This window comes from Microcaecilia unicolor, chromosome 1, assembly GCF_901765095.1.
Source record: "Microcaecilia unicolor chromosome 1, aMicUni1.1, whole genome shotgun sequence".
NCBI classification, from domain to species: Eukaryota; Metazoa; Chordata; class Amphibia; order Gymnophiona; family Siphonopidae; genus Microcaecilia; species Microcaecilia unicolor.
In genome coordinates this window covers 270,391,683-270,411,577 of record NC_044031.1, presented here as the reverse complement: position 1 = coordinate 270,411,577, position 19,895 = coordinate 270,391,683, and the positions used below count along the sequence as shown (strand labels likewise).

Here is a 19,895-nt window from a genome sequence, read left to right as displayed (position 1 = left end):
GAGGGTGTGGTTAGAGATATTCCTTGGGAGGACATTAGCAACCTTGGAGGTGCACTGTGGTATCATACATTAGGTTCACCCAATATTATTCTTAACAGACTAATCACAGAAAAAGAGAGGGAATAAAGAAAGCAAAGCTGCTTATCTCTTAACAGGTGTTCTCTACAGACAGCAGGATCAAATCAGGTGCACAAGTGATAACACACAACAGTGGGACAGAATAGCCCATCAACAGCTCAGAACTAGTGTTAAAGTGCTAAGCAACGGCAGCACTGCTGCGCACAAGCCTCCTCAGTCATCTCAGTTAGTTTCACAGATCAAGAATTAATGCATCTCTGGGGGAGGTGGGAAGGACTGTGTGCTTGACTAACCCTACTGTTTATGGAGATCACTTGCTACAGGAAAGCAACTTTGCCTTCTCTACCAACAATTAGGATATGATCATTCATACAACTGGGGGTGGCGGGGGGAACGGGACTTCCAAGCTCAGCATTGATGAACTTTATAGAAAAAGCTTGACATTGTTGAGGAACAGCCTGCAGTGACAGCTGCATAGATCTAAGGCCTCCCTGTACTAAGTTGTGTTAAACACTTTGCAGTTACTGCTTAGTAATGGCCAAAAATTAGTTTTTCTTTTGGATCCAACAAGTTTTGGCTGATGCAGTTTCCTAAATATTTCTTACACTATAATACCTTTCCCTGTAGAGCCTGTCTTGGAACATATCAGTGGCTCTGCAATAGCAGAGGAAGTTAAGATTGAAGAATTAGGATAAGGAGGAAAGAGGAAATGACGTCAGAAGGTGGGACTCTGAGGGAACGAACTCGAACGAAAGGCTGCAGACGGGCAGGGCTTTCAATGACGCGGCCGTTTCAACGGAGATAATCAGGGGAATGAGGAGAATCACTGGGTGGCTGGGGGGGGGGGGGGGGCGGGGAGAGAAGAGAATGGCTGGTTGGCTCGGGAGAGACCTGTGACGGCTGGGACTCAGCTGCTGCTGTTCGGGACGGTAACATTTGTTTGTGGGTTGCTATGCAGCCTTCTTCTTCAGTGTAGTTCTTTGAGGATGTCAGTGTGGGCACGTGAGTGGCGCGATTCTTTGAGGCTGTTGGTTGGTTGCCTTGTGCTGCTGTCGTACCGTTTCTTTCCCTTTGATAGGTCCGTCATGCGTGTGACGTCACGTTCCTTTGCCTAGCAACTCTGCAGCGTTCCCTTCCCTCTCACTGTTCCGCCCTCGACGTCATCACGTTTTGACGCGAGGGCGGGACAGAGAGAGATGGTTACAGAGTTGTGAACCCTTCACTGCAGTCTGCCACGAAGTCAGCTTCAGAACGTTGGAGGTGCAAATTATTATAGTAGATACTAGGCAGGACAACCAGGGGACCCTTCAGAGACCTCAAAGTGGTGTTTATAAGTACATAAGTACATAAGTACATAAGTAGTGCCATACTGGGAAAGACCAAAGGTCCATCTAGCCCAGCATCCTGTCACCGACAGTGGCCAATCCAGGTCAAGGGCACCTGGCACGCTCCCCAAACGTAAAAACATTCCAGACAAGTTGTACCTAAAAATGAGGAATTTTTCCAGTCCATTTAATAGCGGTCTATGGACTTGTCCTTTAGGAATCTATCTAACCCCTTTTTAAACTCCGTCAAGCTAACCGCCCGTACCACGTTCTCCGGCAATGAATTCCAGAGTCTAATTACACGTTGGGTGAAGAAAAATTTTCTCCGATTCGTTTTAAATTTACCACACTGTAGCTTCAACTCATGCCCTCTAGTCCTAGTATTTTTGGATAGCGTGAACAGTCGCTTCACATCCACCCGATCCATTCCACTCATTATTTTATACACTTCTATCATATCTCCCCTCAGCCGTCTCTTCTCCAAGCTGAAAAGCCCTAGCCTTCTCAGCCTCTCTTCATAGGAAAGTCGTCCCATCCCCACTATCATTTTCGTCGCCCTTCGCTGTACCTTTTCCAATTCTACTATATCTTTTTTGAGATACGGAGACCAGTACTGAACACAATACTCCAGGTGCGGTCGCACCATGGAGCGATACAACGGCATTATAACATCCGCACACCTGGACTCCATACCCTTCTTAATAACACCCAACATTCTATTCGCTTTCCTAGCCGCAGCAGCACACTGAGCAGAAGGTTTCAGCGTATCATCGACGACGACACCCAGATCCCTTTCTTGATCCGTAACTCCTAACGCGGAACCTTGCAAGACGTAGCTATAATTCGGGTTCCTCTTACCCACATGCATCACTTTGCACTTGTCAACATTGAACTTCATCTGCCACTTGCACGCCCATTCTCCCAGTCTCGCTATATGCTATATGGAAGAGTTTCTGAAATGGCACACACAAGAAGATAATGTGATTGTGGTGATAAATATGACAGCAAATAATGCTCTATATATTTTCATTAAGAGCCAAATTCTATAAAGTTGCGTACCCAAATTTCCAACTGGCGTGCACATTTGGACACAAGTTATAGAATAGTGCCAGTTGCCTAACTTTTAAATTGTTAAATTAAGACGCCAATTGGCCTTATGTACCAATAGCATCCCTTAAGTGACTAACTGGCACTAATCTGTAGCTACACACTTAACTGCACTTTGGTGCTATTCAACAACTACAAAGAAGCCACACAATTGCAGTTATAGAATTGGCACTTAGCACCCATATTTTCAGCATGCTTTCTTGAATATACCCCTAACTGTACATTTAGAAAAACATTACTACACATTACCCTGGATGTGTTCAAGCAATGAAAAATACTGTAAACAGATTCCTAACCTAAAGAATAATCAAAATACAAGGATCTTTATCCTATGAGAGGGAACATGTGAAACAGGTAAAAAAAAAATTTTAAATCAGATATCGGTATTTGAAATAATTATGTATGAATTTTAGCCCTTAGCTAACAGTGTGAATACAGTAACTTAGAAATGCCTGAAAGGTCAAAAGTTAACAATAAACAATGTTATTTTGACTTTTGCTAGATAACATTAAGTTACATGGTTTCAACACAGAATTTAGAAAAAGCACAGAACATATTTTATATAATGGATTATATCTTATAAATTATTGCCAATAAATATGAAAAATGGAGGATCACCTCACTTTTCAGTAAAGAAAAAGCACTTACCTTCCCCTCCATGAATGTTTTGTTGTATAGTAACAGGCAAGGTCTTTATTTTCCCTAATTACATTCATTTTGTGCAGAGACCTGTTAACATAAGACAGAATTAGTATTCACTCTTATTAGAAGTTTTAATATGTTACCTGTTCATAACATCTATTGACCAATTTAATATTCATTTAGGACTAAATTTTCAGAAGAATGCAAAGAAAAAGACATATCATAGATATGTAGAGCTCTGCACTTTTGAAGGCTACTGATTAACACCAACTGATTCAGGTTCCAACTGGTTGTAGAATTATTTTTTTCACCACTACTTTTAAATCATTACAATGCACAAAGTACAACCCCACCCCCCCCCCCCAAAAAAAAAACAAAAAAACCCAGAACCTATGAAGTACCATAAACTCGAAAGCATTAAATAAAAAGAAAAATTAATAAATAATGGAGAAGAGCAACATTAAAAAAATACACAGAAATCAAGGATAAATCCTTCGATATAAGGTACCCCTACATAATCTCTATATATAAAAGGCACCTCCAATGTTCTAATGAAGCCTCAGCCGGAAGTTTGAAGCGGTCTAGATATCCGGTTTCCCCATGAGTGTCTGCCCCACCCTCACGTCACAACGTGATGACGTCGAAGCGGAGCAATGACACTCGACAAATCACGATCTCACCTTGCCCCTCGGCGGCCATTTTCAACAGGCAACCGGCATCACAGAGCGCCAGCTACAGCCGCGGCCGGGCAGGAACGTGGATCTTTCCTGCCTGCCACGAACATTTCCTAAAAAACAACCGCAGTGGATGGAGGGGCAGGTGAGACAGCAGGGTCACTAGACATGGGTGTCTGCTGGAGGGGCAGGGCGAGAGCAGGGTCGCCGCTGCACAAAGGTGCCTGCAAGGGGGCAGGGGGATAGGAAGCTGCAAGGGGCAGAAGGAGAGGACGGTCGCACAACATGGGTGGCCTTAGGGGGGGCAGGGGGAGAGCAGGGTGGCTGGAGGGGAGTAGGGGGAGAGCAGGGTCGCTGGACAGCAAAACCTTGCTAGCGCCCGTTTCATTTCTCACAGAAACGGGCATTTTTTTTACTAGTAATCCATAATTCCTACAATTTCTGCTTATCACCAAATTCCAATATGAACATAATGCAGAATGCTCACACAGAAATGCCTCTAATTGCTAGGGTCAAAGACATAGCTCTTCCTCTGGAAAGTCATGAGATACATACAAGGAAAGTTTTTAAAAAGATTCCTTCTGCAAACAGCACATGAAGCTTTGACTGCAGGAAGGCCCTTCTTTGAGCATAAATGGCACAAGCCACAACAGGGAAAAGCTGGACTACGACCACAAAATAAAGCATCTTCATTCTTGAAATAAGACTTCAATACCAGTAATTTATCTTGTTGCATCACAAAGGAGACAAAATGGGTAGCTCTATTAGCAACTGTATCCTAGGTATTTTCCAAGAACCTAGTAAAGTCAAAATTTGTTTAACGCGTCTTTAAAGTTAAGGCGCATTAAACGCTAATACGCCAATACATTCCAATGAGCACATTAGAGTTTAATGCGCGTCAACCATTAACACGCATTGAAAACACTAACGCACCTAAGTAAATACAGTCCTAAGTATTTTGAATGACTAACTTGGTTCCGAAAATAAATGCTTATTTAAATCTTCTACTTAAATTTCTTAGCAGACTCCTTGGTGAAGTCGTATAACTGCACCACAGATATACATATACCCTCTCTCTGTCTTAGTAATTACATGAAAGATTAAATTTCTCAGCGTACTCCTTGGTGAAGTCACATAACTGCACCACAGAAGATCTACATATATCCTCTCTGTCTTGGTAACTACATGCTAGATATGAGGTAGGAAAAGTTCCACAGAATAATCTAGCAGTGACAGAATATCCAGAGAAGAATGTGGCATCACAAACAGGAACAGGCAAGGATTTGAGACACTAGAATGGAAGATTTTCACAGACCTCTCTGAAAAGCCGGCAAAATCAGATAGGCAAACCCATCTCTCTCCAACAATGGAGAGCTGGCTGGCAGTACCGGGGGGGGGGGGGGGGGGGGGGGGAGGCTTGCCACCAGAGCTTTAATGACTCAAATTCAGGAAAGGAAAGAGTCAGACTGACAGTCCACCAAAGGGGCTAGACCTACCCCTTTGGGAACACCCCTGCACTGTACACCATACCCATGGCATGCTTTAATAGAGCAGTTCACCCTCTCTCGATGTCATCAAGAGGGGGAGCCCTTCAATGGTCCAGATGACTCGGGTTCTCAATGCCCAACCAGGAGAGACTGTACCCTCCTCCTTCAGTGGCTTACAGTATTTGTCACTCATTATGACACTTAGGTTATATTTTGGCTGTGTGTGTACTGATAGTTCTTTCTGAATCCAAAACTCAAAATTTTGGTGCAAACATTGAAAGATACAGAACTAATCCAGCAGCAGAACCCTAAGCCCATAACAGCCTGGGACATTCGATTTAATAAGGAAATAAAAAACTATTATAATTTGTTTAAAATCTGCTGTTAGAAAAGGGGAAGCTCCATAAAACTAATACTATTTGAAGGTATAAATTAGTTTAATTTCAACTTGATATACCGCTGTATTGGAGATTTATCTCAGCGGTTTATATTAACATATTTAAAACAGAATAAAAAGAAATAAAGTTACATCTTTCCAAAGAAGAAAGAAGCACAAAAAAAAAAAAAAAGTTATCCTCTTTTTAAGGTCCTTGTACCAGTCATCACTGCAGATATCCACCAATGCTATTATCCTCGGAAATTAAGGGGTCAAAAAGCATCTTGAAAAAGGAATGTTTTTAGTTGCTTTTTAAAATAACTAAGATAATGCCAAGCGTGTAGATTGGGATAACTGGCCCTACTACTGTGACGTTTGTGAGCCCTTGGCCCAGAGATGGTCGCGTGAGAATCACCCAACCACCTCTGGGTTGACCAAGGACCATCAGAACTAAGAGTGCTCCCAAGAACTGGACCGGACCACAAGTGGAGATGACCTGAGGCAGCTTTATTTAACAAACTATAAAGCTATCCCCTCTTAGAGTATGTTCCTCTCAATTAAGTTTGCCAGCACCCACTACAGTTCATCTTGTATTTACATGGACTGATTCCTTTTTGTTATATGGATCCAAGTCTATAGAATTTATTTTCTTGGTGTTTGCATGATGAATGGAATTTTGTATGACAAACAACTGAAGTACTATGGAGAAGAGTAGAGTTGGCAGGGTATGTTACTGCTATGCATTTATTTATTTTATTACTCTTTTATAACTTTTTAATGTGTGAGCCACTTAAGATTCTTTTACGAGTAGTATATTAAATGAAGTCAACTCTTTTCCAAGCTGAAGAGACTTAATCTGTTCAGCTTTTCATATAAGGGAGCTGTTGCATCCCCTTTATCATTTTTGTCACCCTTCTCCTTATCTTATCCAGTTTCATTTTGAAAACAGGGCAACCAGAACTGCACAAGACATAATCACATGGTTCAAAGAGGCATCACTGGTATTCTGTTTTACCCTCCATTCATTTCCAGATTAAATTCCATAGATGTTTTGACTGCCATTGCAAACTAAGCTAAGGATTTCAACAGTGCCCACAATGATTCAAGATACTTTTCTTGGGTGATGATTCCCAAAACAAAACCTTAAATTTTATACAACAAGTCAGTATTATTTTCCCTATATGTGTCACTTTGCACTGGCCCACATAAAATTAAATCTGCCATTTTTATATCTAATTCCCCAGATCTTTCTGCAGTTCCTCACTGCCTGCTTAAGTGTGAACTACTTTGGATACTTACTTTATCTGTAAATTTGATCATTCATGCCTTACTCTAATGATATGGTAAACACCATTAGTCCTAATAAGGATTCCTTAGGCATTCCACCATTCATATCTTTGCACTGGGAAAAAACCTGACCTACTAAGAAACTGCCTCCTATTCAAAACTCTCATTTTCTAAAGAGTCTCTGATAATCAGCTACTTTTACCCATATGGAACTCTTCAAAGGTGTCATTTGCAGAGAATCTTTCATCCATGATGAATTTCAATACAATTAATGCTATACTTGGCAAAACCTTGCATGCCAGACACTCTCCATAAAGTCCCAAAATAGCAAAATACATCTGACGGGATTTCTGCTGCCTTGAGAAGGCTCCTGTATAAATAAATCCATACCTGAAACAGCCTGTGAAGAGACCTAACACACATTAGCAGACTAATGGTTAGTGCAATGGGCTTGAGAACCTGGGGAACTGAGCTCAATTTCTACTGCAACACCTTGTAACTCTGAACAAATCAATCACTTAAGTGTTTTGTACGTGAGGCAATGGAGGTTAAGATTGTGAGCCCACTAGGGACAGAGAAAATACCCGAATATAATAAAATGTAAACCACTTGGTTGTACCACAGAAAGTCAAATCCATGACTTGGAAATCTTGTTACCAGGATTGGTATCAGCACAACTACAGTTTCCTGCAAGGCTGATGGAAGAACGGACTATGTGGAAAGTCTTAAATCACTTGAACACACCCTGGTTAGAAGATTGAAAACCAGCATGGCAAAACAGAGAAACCTTACCACAACAGACTTGTGACTGTGGTGTGACTGAAACTATGTCACCCTTTTTGCTGAAGGCTAGCTTCTGTATAATACAGCATCTTGGAGAGAACAACTCAGAGTGCTAAAAGGAGCTCAGCAGTGGACAAATGACTTCAATTTTCTTTTATTTCCCTTCATAAATCATCTCTATTATGGAAATCCCAATTACCTGTATTAGTGCCTGGTCTACTCAACATATCCACAAATGGAAAAGTAGAATACAATATTAATGAGTTACAGTTATGGTACAGAATGACAAACTGATGTGCACAAGTTCAAAAGGAAAATTAGCAGGAGAGAGTAATCTTAACTCTTGTCTTGGAAACTCTCCAGGTTCAAAGTTCACTATCAAACTTCCATAACCACTCACTTCCCCCCCGTGACAGAACAAAATGAAAAATTGATTTTAACTGTCAGACTTGCAAATGATTAACAAGAACGCATGTACTAAGAAGCAACCCTGAAGAATCTCACTCAAGCGAAAAAAAAGCTGTCAATGAGAAAGAAAACCAAGGTACCTCCCATGCAATCAGGCCACAGGAAAGGGACATCATAAATGCACCTGGCCAGAGAGAATACCAAGTTATATGGAATAAAAGCTAATAAAGGGGTGAGGGAACAGGCTGAAGAGAAAAGAAAAAAAAAAAGAACATATTCTGGAGTGAGGGTAGGAAGCATAGAGGAAAATATAAAAACAAATTCTTCCAAAAATGAGCATAATAAAAAAGTAAATAAGGAATTTTCCACCATCTCCTCAAAACTGTGGAGAACTTGCCCTTATTTGGCAACTTGACATTTAACTGCAGTACTGCAAGACTAACCGCAAGGGATCAGAATTGACATTTGAACCCAGGCCAGCAAAGGGGCAGGAGTGTCCAGGGATCGCATCGCCCCACTACTAACCTACCAGGGAAATCATCATTAAAAGGGGTCTTTTACTAAGGCGCGATAGCGTTTTTAGCGCACGTTAAAAATAGGTGTGCGCTAAACGCTAGAGACGCCCATAGGAATACCTTGGCGTCTCTAGCGTTTAGCGCTCGTTAAAAACGCTAGCGCACCTTAGTAAAAGACCCAATTCACTCATGCTTTCTGCAGCAATAATGGCACTCGGTAACTTACCATGGACTAAGTGTAAGCACAGTCTATTCTCCATCCCTTTGCCAACACTGCTGTTGTGGTTACCACACAAAATCAATGCATGGTAAAATGTTGACCATGCCGTGATTTACTGCATGCTGATTCACATAATAAATGTTCAACTGTGCTTTACTAAACAGGCCCAAATCACACACACAAGATAATCATAGCCACCAGCCAACATTTACTTTTCTTTCCATTCTTACTTAAGCCATTCTTTATGCTTAAAAACAAATACAATTTCAAGCTTCTCTGCAACTTCCTTTCTCATCTCCCTCTACTTTTTCTGCTTCTTTCCGATTATGTTGCCTCTGATCTGGATTAATGCTCTACAGCATTGCTACCCCAGGCTGTAACAGTTTCCCGTATGCCTGCAGTCTTAATATCAGAGATCTGCCCGTGCTACAGCAGGTTTTTATTCTCTCCCTATGGCCAGGTGGCAGAGGACTGTCCTGGGCTTCAACAGCTTCATCTCAAATTTACAAAAGCAAGATTCTAAGGAACATGGATTAAGCATCTACGCTAAAAAAAAAATGCTTTATAAATTCAAAAAGGTTGAAAATGTTAAATTAATTTTTTTTCTGGGATCCTAAAAGCTGTGCTAGTGTACTGTTCTCTCAGCTCATGACTCCCCTAAGCTGTTTGATTATTATACAAACATTTTGCATGGTACTTGGCCATCAAAACAGAGATGGTGGGAGAGCAGAGAAATGTGGCCTATCCTGACATTCTTCAGGATTCCAGAGAAGTCATTTTTACATAGAATACATGGATTTTCCAACTTTCTCAAGTTCAAATAAAAAACAAGTTTCCTTCCTCTTCTCTTAAGTTTCAGTTTTGCCATATTGAGTCATCGGTATTGCTACGACAATACACTGCAACATGAAACCCATAATACATACAGTTTCTTTCACCTTCCCTCACAGACATTAAACCTCTCTCTTTAAAAACAAAACATAACTGAGGTACTATGCTACTGTAAAGGAAAATCATAAATATGGAAAGCAACACCCAGCAGTTTTATGTAGTTTGAAGCACTAATCTTGGTGCAAATTTTGGTGCAAATTTTCAAACTTTTATACTTATCAGTATAGTAATCAAAAATGCAAAGCTTGTGGACATATTACATACATTGTTGAACACTGGGCCACAAGTGCATATCACTAGATTAAAGCAAGCAAGCCTTCAAAGTAGTCACTTATCAAATAAGTTACCCCCCAAAAAATGAGCATATGTAGAAATATAAAAGGCTATTATTATGTTTCTTGACTAGCTTTTAGGAGTCAGCACTCCATCAGATCAAAACAAAACAAAAGAAGGATTAGCTGGATAAATTCTGGATACTAACAAGAAGTATGATTTAGATATACAAGTGACTGCATTGAGGAAAAAAAAACAATGTGATGTCTATATATATCCTGAGTTGCGTAAATAAATTGCATCTGTAGAACACATTTTCCATTTCCAAATGTGCATATTTTCCAGGCACAAGACAGAACAGCCCATAAGTCTTTAAACATTAAAAATGAAACATAATGAAGACAGACAATTTGCAGAGGTATCCAAGAATGCAGATTTTTAGCAATGATGAAAATATCGATAATTTTGAAATTTCCCCCCTATGTCTATCCATCCCCTACAACCACCCTTTTCTTGAAATACTTGCCACCACTAGCGTTATTCTTTGACAAGTCAAATAGAAAGACCATACTTGAAGGCTGCTATACTAGTTAGATCAGGGGAGTTCACCCTCGGCCCTCCTCAAGATGGGTTTTCAGGATTTCCCCAATGAATATGCATGAGATCTATTTGAATACAATGGAGGTAATGCATGCAAATACTACTACTACTTAACATTTCTAGAGCGCTACTAGGGTTACGCAGCGCTGTACAGTTAACAAAGAAGGACAGTCCCTGCTCGAAGGAGCTTACAATCTAAAGTACGAAATGTCAAGTTGGGCAGTCTAGATTTCCTGAATAGAGGTATAGATCTCAGGTATATTTCACTGGAGAAATCCTGAAAACATGACTGGATTGTGGCTCTTGAGGACTGAGGTTGAACAACCCTGAGTTACATAAAACAACTGTTCTTAAGCCAAAGGTTTTTTGTTTGTTTTTTAAACCTGAGAATGTATTATGCCAGGTATAATAAAGAAATATAGAACACATTCCCAAAGATTCTATATAGCATGCCGAGTTTTTCACGTGGAAATCGAAGCATATTCCATAACAATGCGCATTTAAGCTAACTGGTTAACAAGCTAATCAGCGCTAACTGGATAACAACCAATTATCAGCACTAATAGGCATTAATTAGAATTTACACTCACTACTTGCTAAGCGTATTCTGTAACGTGGTGTGTGTAAATTCTAGGTCACATAGTTGGCAAGGGGGCATATCTAAAGACTATGTGCGCTGTTATAGAATACGCCCACTCCGCACCCAATTTAGGCATCAGGATTTACAACAGGTTGTAATGGACTACAACTAAATTTAGTAGTGTGGACCAGTGCATTCTATAAACCATACAGAAATGTAGGCCTATTCTATAAATACACCTAAATTAAATCAAACTTCATTTTGGCACCAATTTTAGGCGTGATATATAGAGTCTAATCCTTACTGTGCCAAGTATAATAAAGAAAAAAAACGTGAAAAAAGTCAACAGGATGTACCAAAAAAGACACACCTCAAAGAAAAGGGCATCCAATATGCATTTCCAATTACATACTGAACACACCATGGACTACAAAGGTACAGAAAATCTCTAAAGGAATAGAGAATGGGGGACAGAAAGGAACAGGAGACAACTCCCAAGTATACATATGGAAATACGATGTCTGAGACTTTTCTGTCAATACAGGCTGAATGAATTGTTTTAATTTATATTTGTATAAAGTCAGATATAATTAAGCTTCAGTGAAGGAGTACAATAAAAAGTAACATTAAATTATCCATTATAACAACTGCAGATTAAAAGTGATAACCCAGGGCCCCTCTTCTATGCCCTATCCCCCATTAGAGTTATCTAACTCAAGAACCTAATTTTCCACCTATGCCTTCTCTCAGGGCCTGCCTCAGCAACTGCACTGCCCTGCGTTGACCTGTATTGTTGCCCCAACATTTCAAATGAGGTGTCAGGGATGGGAAGCTGAAAAGGCAATAAAACAGCATTATCCCTCCATGGAGTGCAAAACCAAAGGGCAAGGGGCGTGAGAGGGAGGAGACATAAAGGCTGGCAGGCAGTGTGGTGGGCAGAGTATAGAGCATGTGCCGAGGCTCATAATTACCAAGGGGGAATGGATATAAGGAGACAGAGATGGAAAGGAAGCTTTAACAGAGATGCCAAGTTGCCAGTTTCAAGCTGGAGATTTTGGGACACTCCTGGTTTTAAACATATCCCAAAGCACTGTGGGTTTTATAGTGCCTGTTCCTGCCCATTGAAAGCAGTACAAGTCCCACAATGCACCAGAACAGGATGGTCAAATCCAGGACCGTCTCAAAATCTACAGCCTGGAACTGGGTAACTTGGCATTTATTTTAACTTTTGGTCAGCCATCAGTTACAAAGCTAATTCAGTTAAGTGTGGGGCCCCTAGGAAAGCAGAGCCCTGTGCATCTACCCCTGTCACACCTGCTTAAGACTAGCCCACTCCATCAGGCCTTAAAGCTTCTTTCTAGAAATGAAAATTTGCTTCCTTTTTCAACTCTTGCTGTAATAAATTCCATGAAGTTGGACCAAACCAACTAAATGCCACATGACATCCAATCTCTCATGTTCACTACAATCTGATCATCAGGACTATGTTATTGAGCACATCCATCATCAATACAAGCTCTCCAACATTTGCTGAACACACTGGGAATAAGTCTGCCCATGTCTGCTAGAAAGTATGCAAAATAACATTGTAAACATTTTCTATATTTGTACACAAGTTTAGGATCCTTCATTGTTTAATAATAATTTTTCACCCTAATTTTAAGCTATCTAAAGCTGTGTTTTTGAAACTCCCTATCACAAACTCCGCTCCAACTCATATCAAATTGGCTTTTTTTGAGAGAGGAGGAGGAAGAGGAGGGAAGATGAAGAACAAAGCATAGCAAGTCACAGCAACACTGGACTGTCAACTCTTGATTCTACACAGACTTACTCACACTGCTCTCATGACTGACAAGAAGTATGGGGAGTACCCACACTGTCTGGCACAAAGAGATAGAGCGTGACAAGCAGAGGCAAAGGTATGCAGGAAGCAGAATAGCAGACTATCAGAAAGGAAACACTAGTCTCATACTTACTACCACTCTGTTGCAGTCCAGGCAGTGTGGTTATTGAGGAGGAAAGTTTGATATTAAACTGACCCAATAAGACAAAATAGCAGAATGTCAATTTCAACCATTTGTCTTTGCAAAATGTGCAAAGCAATAACAAAAGTAGGCTTATTAGCTCACATTTAAAGAAAACGGTAAAAAATGAAAGCTTGAAAAACATAGGAAATTATTACACTAAGGGAGTAGAATCAATGAGAAATGATTGCCAAGATCAAAGAAAGTAGCATACTTATTCAAAACCTTATCTATACTGGCATATCAGAACTTAAAAAAAAAAAAAAAAACATTCACATCAGTAAAAAAACAGCTTAAGCCAGTGGTTCCCAAACCTGGTCCTGGAGGCACCCCAGCCAGTCAGGTTTTCAGGGTATTCACAATGAATATTCATGAGATAGACTAGCATGCAGTGGAGACAGTGCATGCAAATTTCTCTCATGAATATTCATTGTGAGTATCCTGAAAACCTGACTGGCTGGGGTGCCTCCAGGACCAGGCTGGGAACCACTGGCTTAAGCAGAGCAAAAGACCCTCCCCCTCAACACCCTCCTCCTGTGCCAGTACCACCTCTGTATCCCAGCATACAAACACTAGGTCAGTCTGAAAGCAGCATATTTAAAGAAGGCCTTTATCTACAGACATTAGAATGGGACGAAGAGCATGAGATATGACTGACTTGAAAATGTACTGTATATATGCTAACTAAAATATTCTTAAGACTCCTCAATAGTAACTAAGAGTACCTTTTACTAAACCACGCTAGCGATTCCTAGTGCTGCAATGCAGACAAAGCTCATTCACTTTCAACGGGCTTCCTTGGCACTGCCGCAAGAGAATCACTAGCGCGGTTTGGTAAAAGAGGCCCTAAACGTTAGTAGTATCTCAAAATAACAACAATCTGAGACAAATGGTCCCTATCTGCTGAAGATTATTTCCCATTTTGTGTGTATGGGAAAAGTGCTTAATAAATACTTCCTTTAATTTTTCAAAGAACTTCACACCACTAAGGGGTCAATATTCAGCTGCTGCAGTCAGCAATTGTTTTAAACACTGACTGCAGCAGGCAAAAAATATCCAGATAATGATCAGAGTTAAATAGCCACATAAGATAGCATGAGAACATCTGAATAATGGCAATATTCAGTCTACCATGTAGATAACTGATCTGTGATGTTATCTGGATAGCAGACTCAATATTGCCACTATCCGAATAAGTTCCAGGACTACCCTGGCATTATCCACATAGAGCAGAGTGCTTCTGAATCGTCTCACTGAAGGCCTAGCCACATATACCTAGATGTAAGCACCATTTGCACATTAAGATTACAGGACACTAGCATTTTTACACATGAACATTACGTTCACATGTATAAGTGTTGTGCTGTGTTATTCTATACTGTAAGCGTGCACAAGTCACATAGCATGTAAACGGGGGAAGGTGCGTGAGAATGTGGAAATGGTTGTCATGTAGAATATTTGCATTTACACATTAAATTGTTACATTTATGCACATGCATTTACACCTATTCACATAAGTGGGCAAGCCTAACAGAACGTAAATGTCAACTCACACTAGAACTCTAAAACAGAATCTAGGTGCCCAGCTGCAGTTATAGAATTTGCACTCCGTGTGCTTCATTTATGCACCTAAAACTTGGCAGACTTTATAGAATTGATCATAGGTGCCAACATTTCAAAATGACAGGGGGTGGCAAACAAAACAAATTACCCCTCCAAGGACACAATGAAGAAGCTCAGCACCCACAGAGCTGGCTACTATGAAACAGACCCCATAATGCCTCTGAATATCTCAGTCAGCAGCACTTATCTAGACTGCAGGTGATGCTACCCAGGTAAGTGCTTTTGAATATTTACCAATCCATGCAGAAAAGAATGGCTCAAATCCTTCATTTTAAAAGTCTGAATGCTCTTCTATTTGCTGGTTCAAGTTACTACTATATCCAAATCCAAAAATAACCTTTTAGTGTCACTATTTCAAAGTTATTGTCTACTCCAGCAAAAGATAAAATAAAGCTGGTGACTTCAAACCGGAGCAACAACTTTCTCGTTTACTTCAAACTTGCAAACTATTGAGGTCAGTTCTGAGATACAGCTCTTCCCCTGTCAAATTATGGCTTTTCCTGTTCATGGGCCTAACACACAACCACACTAATTTTTTCCATCTTTAGTCATTCACAACCCAATTTTCAGATCATAAGAAAAACATGATTCTAAAACAAATCAAAATTTGATTTTTTTTTTTTTCACAAAGTAAGTTCTCACAGTATGGGATGTCATTGGTTTAACTAATCTGTCAAACGGCTAGCTTGCCTCTCTGCTTTCCACGCCCCAGTTTTTCAGAGAGCTTTTACTTAATGAAGCTGAAACTTTCCCAATGTTCCTGGGTTTTAACTATTTCTATAAGCGTCAGCAACACCCTCTTTTGCACCCAGCGTTCCAGATTCCAATGTCAACAAGAAATCGGGCTCCTGGAAGACCAAGCCCGATAAAGACGGCAGGAAAGTTAAGGGCCAACAACAACTTTCTGCACTCGCTAAGAAGTGACAGCTATTCAAACGAATAACGGTGAGGGAGGGAGGACAGTCTTCAACCTCCATAGGTGGTGCAACGGAGCGAGAAGCAACAGCACTACCTAGAGATAAAGAAAAAGAGCTGAAACATGGCACAAACCGACCCAGGAACCAAGCTAATAAGAGCCGCACTGGATAAGAAACCATGATAACGTTTCACCTCCCTCTCCTACTATCCCCGAACTGAAGAACATCTGGGAAAACAACATTGCCGGGAAAAAAAGCATCAGTCCAGCCGGCAGAGGGATCTCGCTGAACCCCTAAGAGAAAAAGATAAGAGAGCGTGTATATTTGTTTACCTGAGCCGAGCGGCCGCCTCTCCCGCTCTCTTTGCTTTTCCCGTCCTACTACTCCCTTCCTGGGGGAGGGGAGAACGGTGATAAGAAGAAAAGCGGGGGGGGGGGGGGAGGGAGTAGAGGCAATACTGAAAATAGCTCAATTACCGCAAGCGGTGGTGGCCGGGAGCGAGGAGGCGGGTGATAGGGGTAGCCCACCACCTCCCCGGAACTGGAGCTTACACGCTGTCTCTCGCACGTTTCTCCCTCCTTCAGTTCCTCAAAAGCTGGCGCTGGAGGCCGCCATCTTTCCTCAGACGGAGCGACAACAGCGCGCCTGCGCCCGATACCCTCTCCGAAGCCGCCGCGAGTCAGGAGTTTAGTCAGCTGAGCTGACTGACCTGGGTGAATGGGTGGGGCTTAGGCAGGGTAACCCTGCCCAAGGAACAGGAGTCGGGATGACGTCAAAACGTTGAAGCCAATTTGGGAAGTCCCTGTTTCCCATTCACCGTGCTCAGTCGTCATCTAGTACACTCAAAACAAAGCAAGCAAGGAAGCAAACCTGTGAGCTGAGCAGCTGCACCCTCGTTGTCGTTCTTAATTTTTGGTAGCATTTTTATTTAATTCTCACTTATATTTTTAAACATGCCGGCTTGTGCAGCATACGGATGTACACAGAGGAAGTATAATAACGGAATAACTTTTCATAGGTAGAGTAGTCATTTCTTATAAATCATAATCAGTGTGTCATTTGGAGGGGCTGGTTATAGGGTCTCCCTAGCACGTATTGTCTTCGTGCAGACTTTTTTTTTCTCCTGGTAAAGGGTCACTAAAACACACATCATATTATGAGAATCAGGTGCTCAACATTTAGAGTTTCTATTTATTTATTTATTTGCTTATTAATGACATTTATATCCCACATTAAACATGAATTAGGTTGAAACCTGGGAGCATTTAAAATCTCTCTTTTTTTTTTTTTTTACTGTGCCTAGATCAAAAGAGAACGATGGTTTGTGGTAACTTGCTCCTTTGTTTTGTGGAATACAGCAGTATATTATACAAATGCACTACTATTTATAAAAGAGATATCAAATAATATATATAGATGTGTGTGTCCTGGGAATAATGAAGAGTTGGAGCTGAATGGCATTTATGTTTTCCAAATGGTGATGCATAGCTTGATGGGATGTCCTTGTTGTAAGACCTGAATAAAATCATTTCTTAGCTTTTTTTTTTTTATCAAGGAGGAACAAATCTGGTGGAGGGGAAATTAGTCAGCATGAGTTCAGCAAACAAAATCTAGCCTTTAAACTATTAGCTGTTTGATATTCAGCAAGTTAACCAAGTCGACTTCAAGCACCCTAATATGATTTGATAGCAGTATTTTCTGTTATTGTCCAAATGCGAACACAGTTATAATGTTAATTATATGACCATGTCTGCCTCTGATGGTAGTTTGACTAACCCAGTGGTTCCCAGATCTGGCCCTGGAGGCACTCCAGGCAGTCAGGTTTTCAGGAAATCCACAATGAATAAATAATGAGAGAGATCTGCATGCAGTAGAGGCAGTGCATGCAAATATCTCACATGGATATTCATTGTGGATATCCTGAAAATCTGACTGCTTGGGGTGCCTCCAGGGCCAGGTTTGTGATTCACTTGGCTAACCCATTCATACAATAGTAGTCTCAGTCCACAATTTGATAATTGTCACGTGTTGTTTGCTTAGATTTCCATCAAAGCCCTTTCTTTGACAGCGTTGGATTTCTTTTCTTTTCTTTTTTTTTAGTTTTATTTTAGAATTTCAACATAACATTCAAGTATATGCTTGAAAAAAAAATCAGAAAAACACCAGTACAGGCTGAGCGGCATAACTGAGGCTTTTTCCTCCACTTTATGTGAGTGAGTTTTTTATGTGTCAGTCAGTCAGTCCTGAGTAGTGGAGTGTTGTGGGAATTGTTGAGTGTTTTCAGTTTCTATGATTATAAATTCCCAAGCTGGTGTGCTTTACTTATATTGATACAGAGCAGCTGCTGGGCAGACTACTTAGAAATTCATGATCAAGTGCATTCTAGGGCATTATTTTGTAGTATCCCAAGAAACACTACTCATACCTATATACATAGTGCCCACCCATATTAGCTCTGGGCCCACCCAAAATGTCAGGTCTGGCTACGCCACTGCACCTACTCTCTGAGATGATTGCACTTAAAAAAGTTACTCCCTTATTAGTTATTTCTGCTACTATTGATAATATTAAAGAATTAAAATTTTATCTCCCTAATAATTCAAATGTTCTTTATGATATGCCAATTTGGAATAATCCTTTAATTAACATTGATAATAAATCCTTTGATTGGCCCCACTGGCATAATAGAAATAATTGATGGCTCCTTTCTCAATTAATATCTAATGGAGAGTTTAAGTCGTTTACACATTTGTAACAAGATTTTTCCCTCCCTGACTCTCAGTTTTTTAACTGGTTCAGATTGCGTAGAGCCTTACAACACATTAACTTCAATGTTAAAGTTTTACTTCCTTCTCTTCCCTTTCAATCTCTTCTTGATTCTCACCATACTGGCATTTACTCCACATCGCTATTTTACAAGATTCACCAAACTTACTCTAAACAATTTTGTATCGCTTCACAGAGAGCTTGGGAAGCTGATACTGGTGAACTATTGTCCGACAAACAATGATCTCTTTTCTGGCTATTTGGCCCCAGACCCTCTCTCTCCCTCCATCACCCAATCTCTGTTCTTCCTTCAACATAGAGCTCACTGGACCCCAATCAGACCTTTTAAAAGAAACTCTCTTCTACTGATACATATGTACTGGTCCTGTTCCAAGCAAAAATGGTCACTTAAACATATGCTATTTAAATATAATAATGTAAATGCCCTCTGGCTTGATATTTGGACCAAAATTCAAGAAATTGTAAAGTTTTCAGAACTCTTAACTTTTAAACACATTCCCTCCAACCAGCCTATTGGCAATGGAGAAATCAGATACATGTGTTGGTGATGTGGGAAGCCAGAGAGGCAAGGGGATCCTTGAAAAGGAAGCAAAAGTTTATGCAAACTTGGAACCCGTACATAAATGGATTGAGCCCTCATGGACGCGGCACACCCCTCAACTTGTTATAATCCCCAGGAGATCGGGCAGGTCTCCCTTTGTGTTCTCTGCATAGTAGTGGGCTCCATGGGTGGGGGGGGGGGGTAGTCCCACCTGGACTATCAGAGCTCAGGTCCAGGGGGACAAAGGGGAAGGGGGGGCTTGGAAAGAAGGGGGATAGAGAGGGGTGAAGGGGTGTAGGGGGGAGGGTTCTCAAGGGTAGGGGGAGTTTAATGTTAAAATTGGTTGATGCAGAATGATACTGTATTTTCTAATGCTGTATCATTTTCCTTTCTCCTTTTGGGAAAAGTATCTGTTTGTTATGTTCTACCATCAGTAAAAAAGTTGAAACCTAAACACATTCACTCCAGTTTACTAAGCAGCACTAGCAGCTGCCCATGCTCTAGTGTCGACATGGCCCATTCGCTTTAAATGGGCCATGTCGGCAGTAGCGCATTGACAGCCACTAGCGTTGCTTCGTAAACTGACCCCATTGTTTGTAAATCTCTTGTAGTGTCACATTCTCTCTCTGATGAAGGGGCCTCTTTGTTTGATTTCCTTATCTCTGTAGCATTAAAATTAAAGGTACAACATTGGAAAGACAATTCCATTTTTTTATGGTGGAATACGAAGATATTTCTCTGAAGTTTATTTCTCCAG

At 40.7% G+C, this 19,895-nt stretch overlaps 1 protein-coding gene across 4 annotated transcripts in view; it reads right to left on the bottom strand.

Moving 5' to 3' along the window:
* The window catches only part of DNAJC13 (DnaJ heat shock protein family (Hsp40) member C13), a 542,758-nt gene extending 526,298 nt beyond the window's left edge, over positions 1–16,460 (bottom strand). For 2 of the 4 annotated variants that reach the window (XM_030206535.1, XM_030206508.1), the window contains exons 1-3: positions 16,287–16,460; positions 16,143–16,201; positions 3,159–3,239 (exon numbers count right to left, since the gene is read on the bottom strand). In XM_030206535.1, coding sequence (XP_030062395.1) covers positions 3,159–3,226 — 68 coding nt within the window. In that variant the 5' untranslated portion in view covers positions 3,227–3,239; positions 16,143–16,201; positions 16,287–16,460. Of the gene's footprint in view, positions 1–3,158; positions 3,240–16,142; positions 16,202–16,286 lie in introns of those variants that run through there. The other 2 variants (XM_030206518.1, XR_003942499.1) reach the window with 2 other exon arrangements.
* Between the last annotated feature and the right edge of the window lie 3,435 nt (positions 16,461–19,895).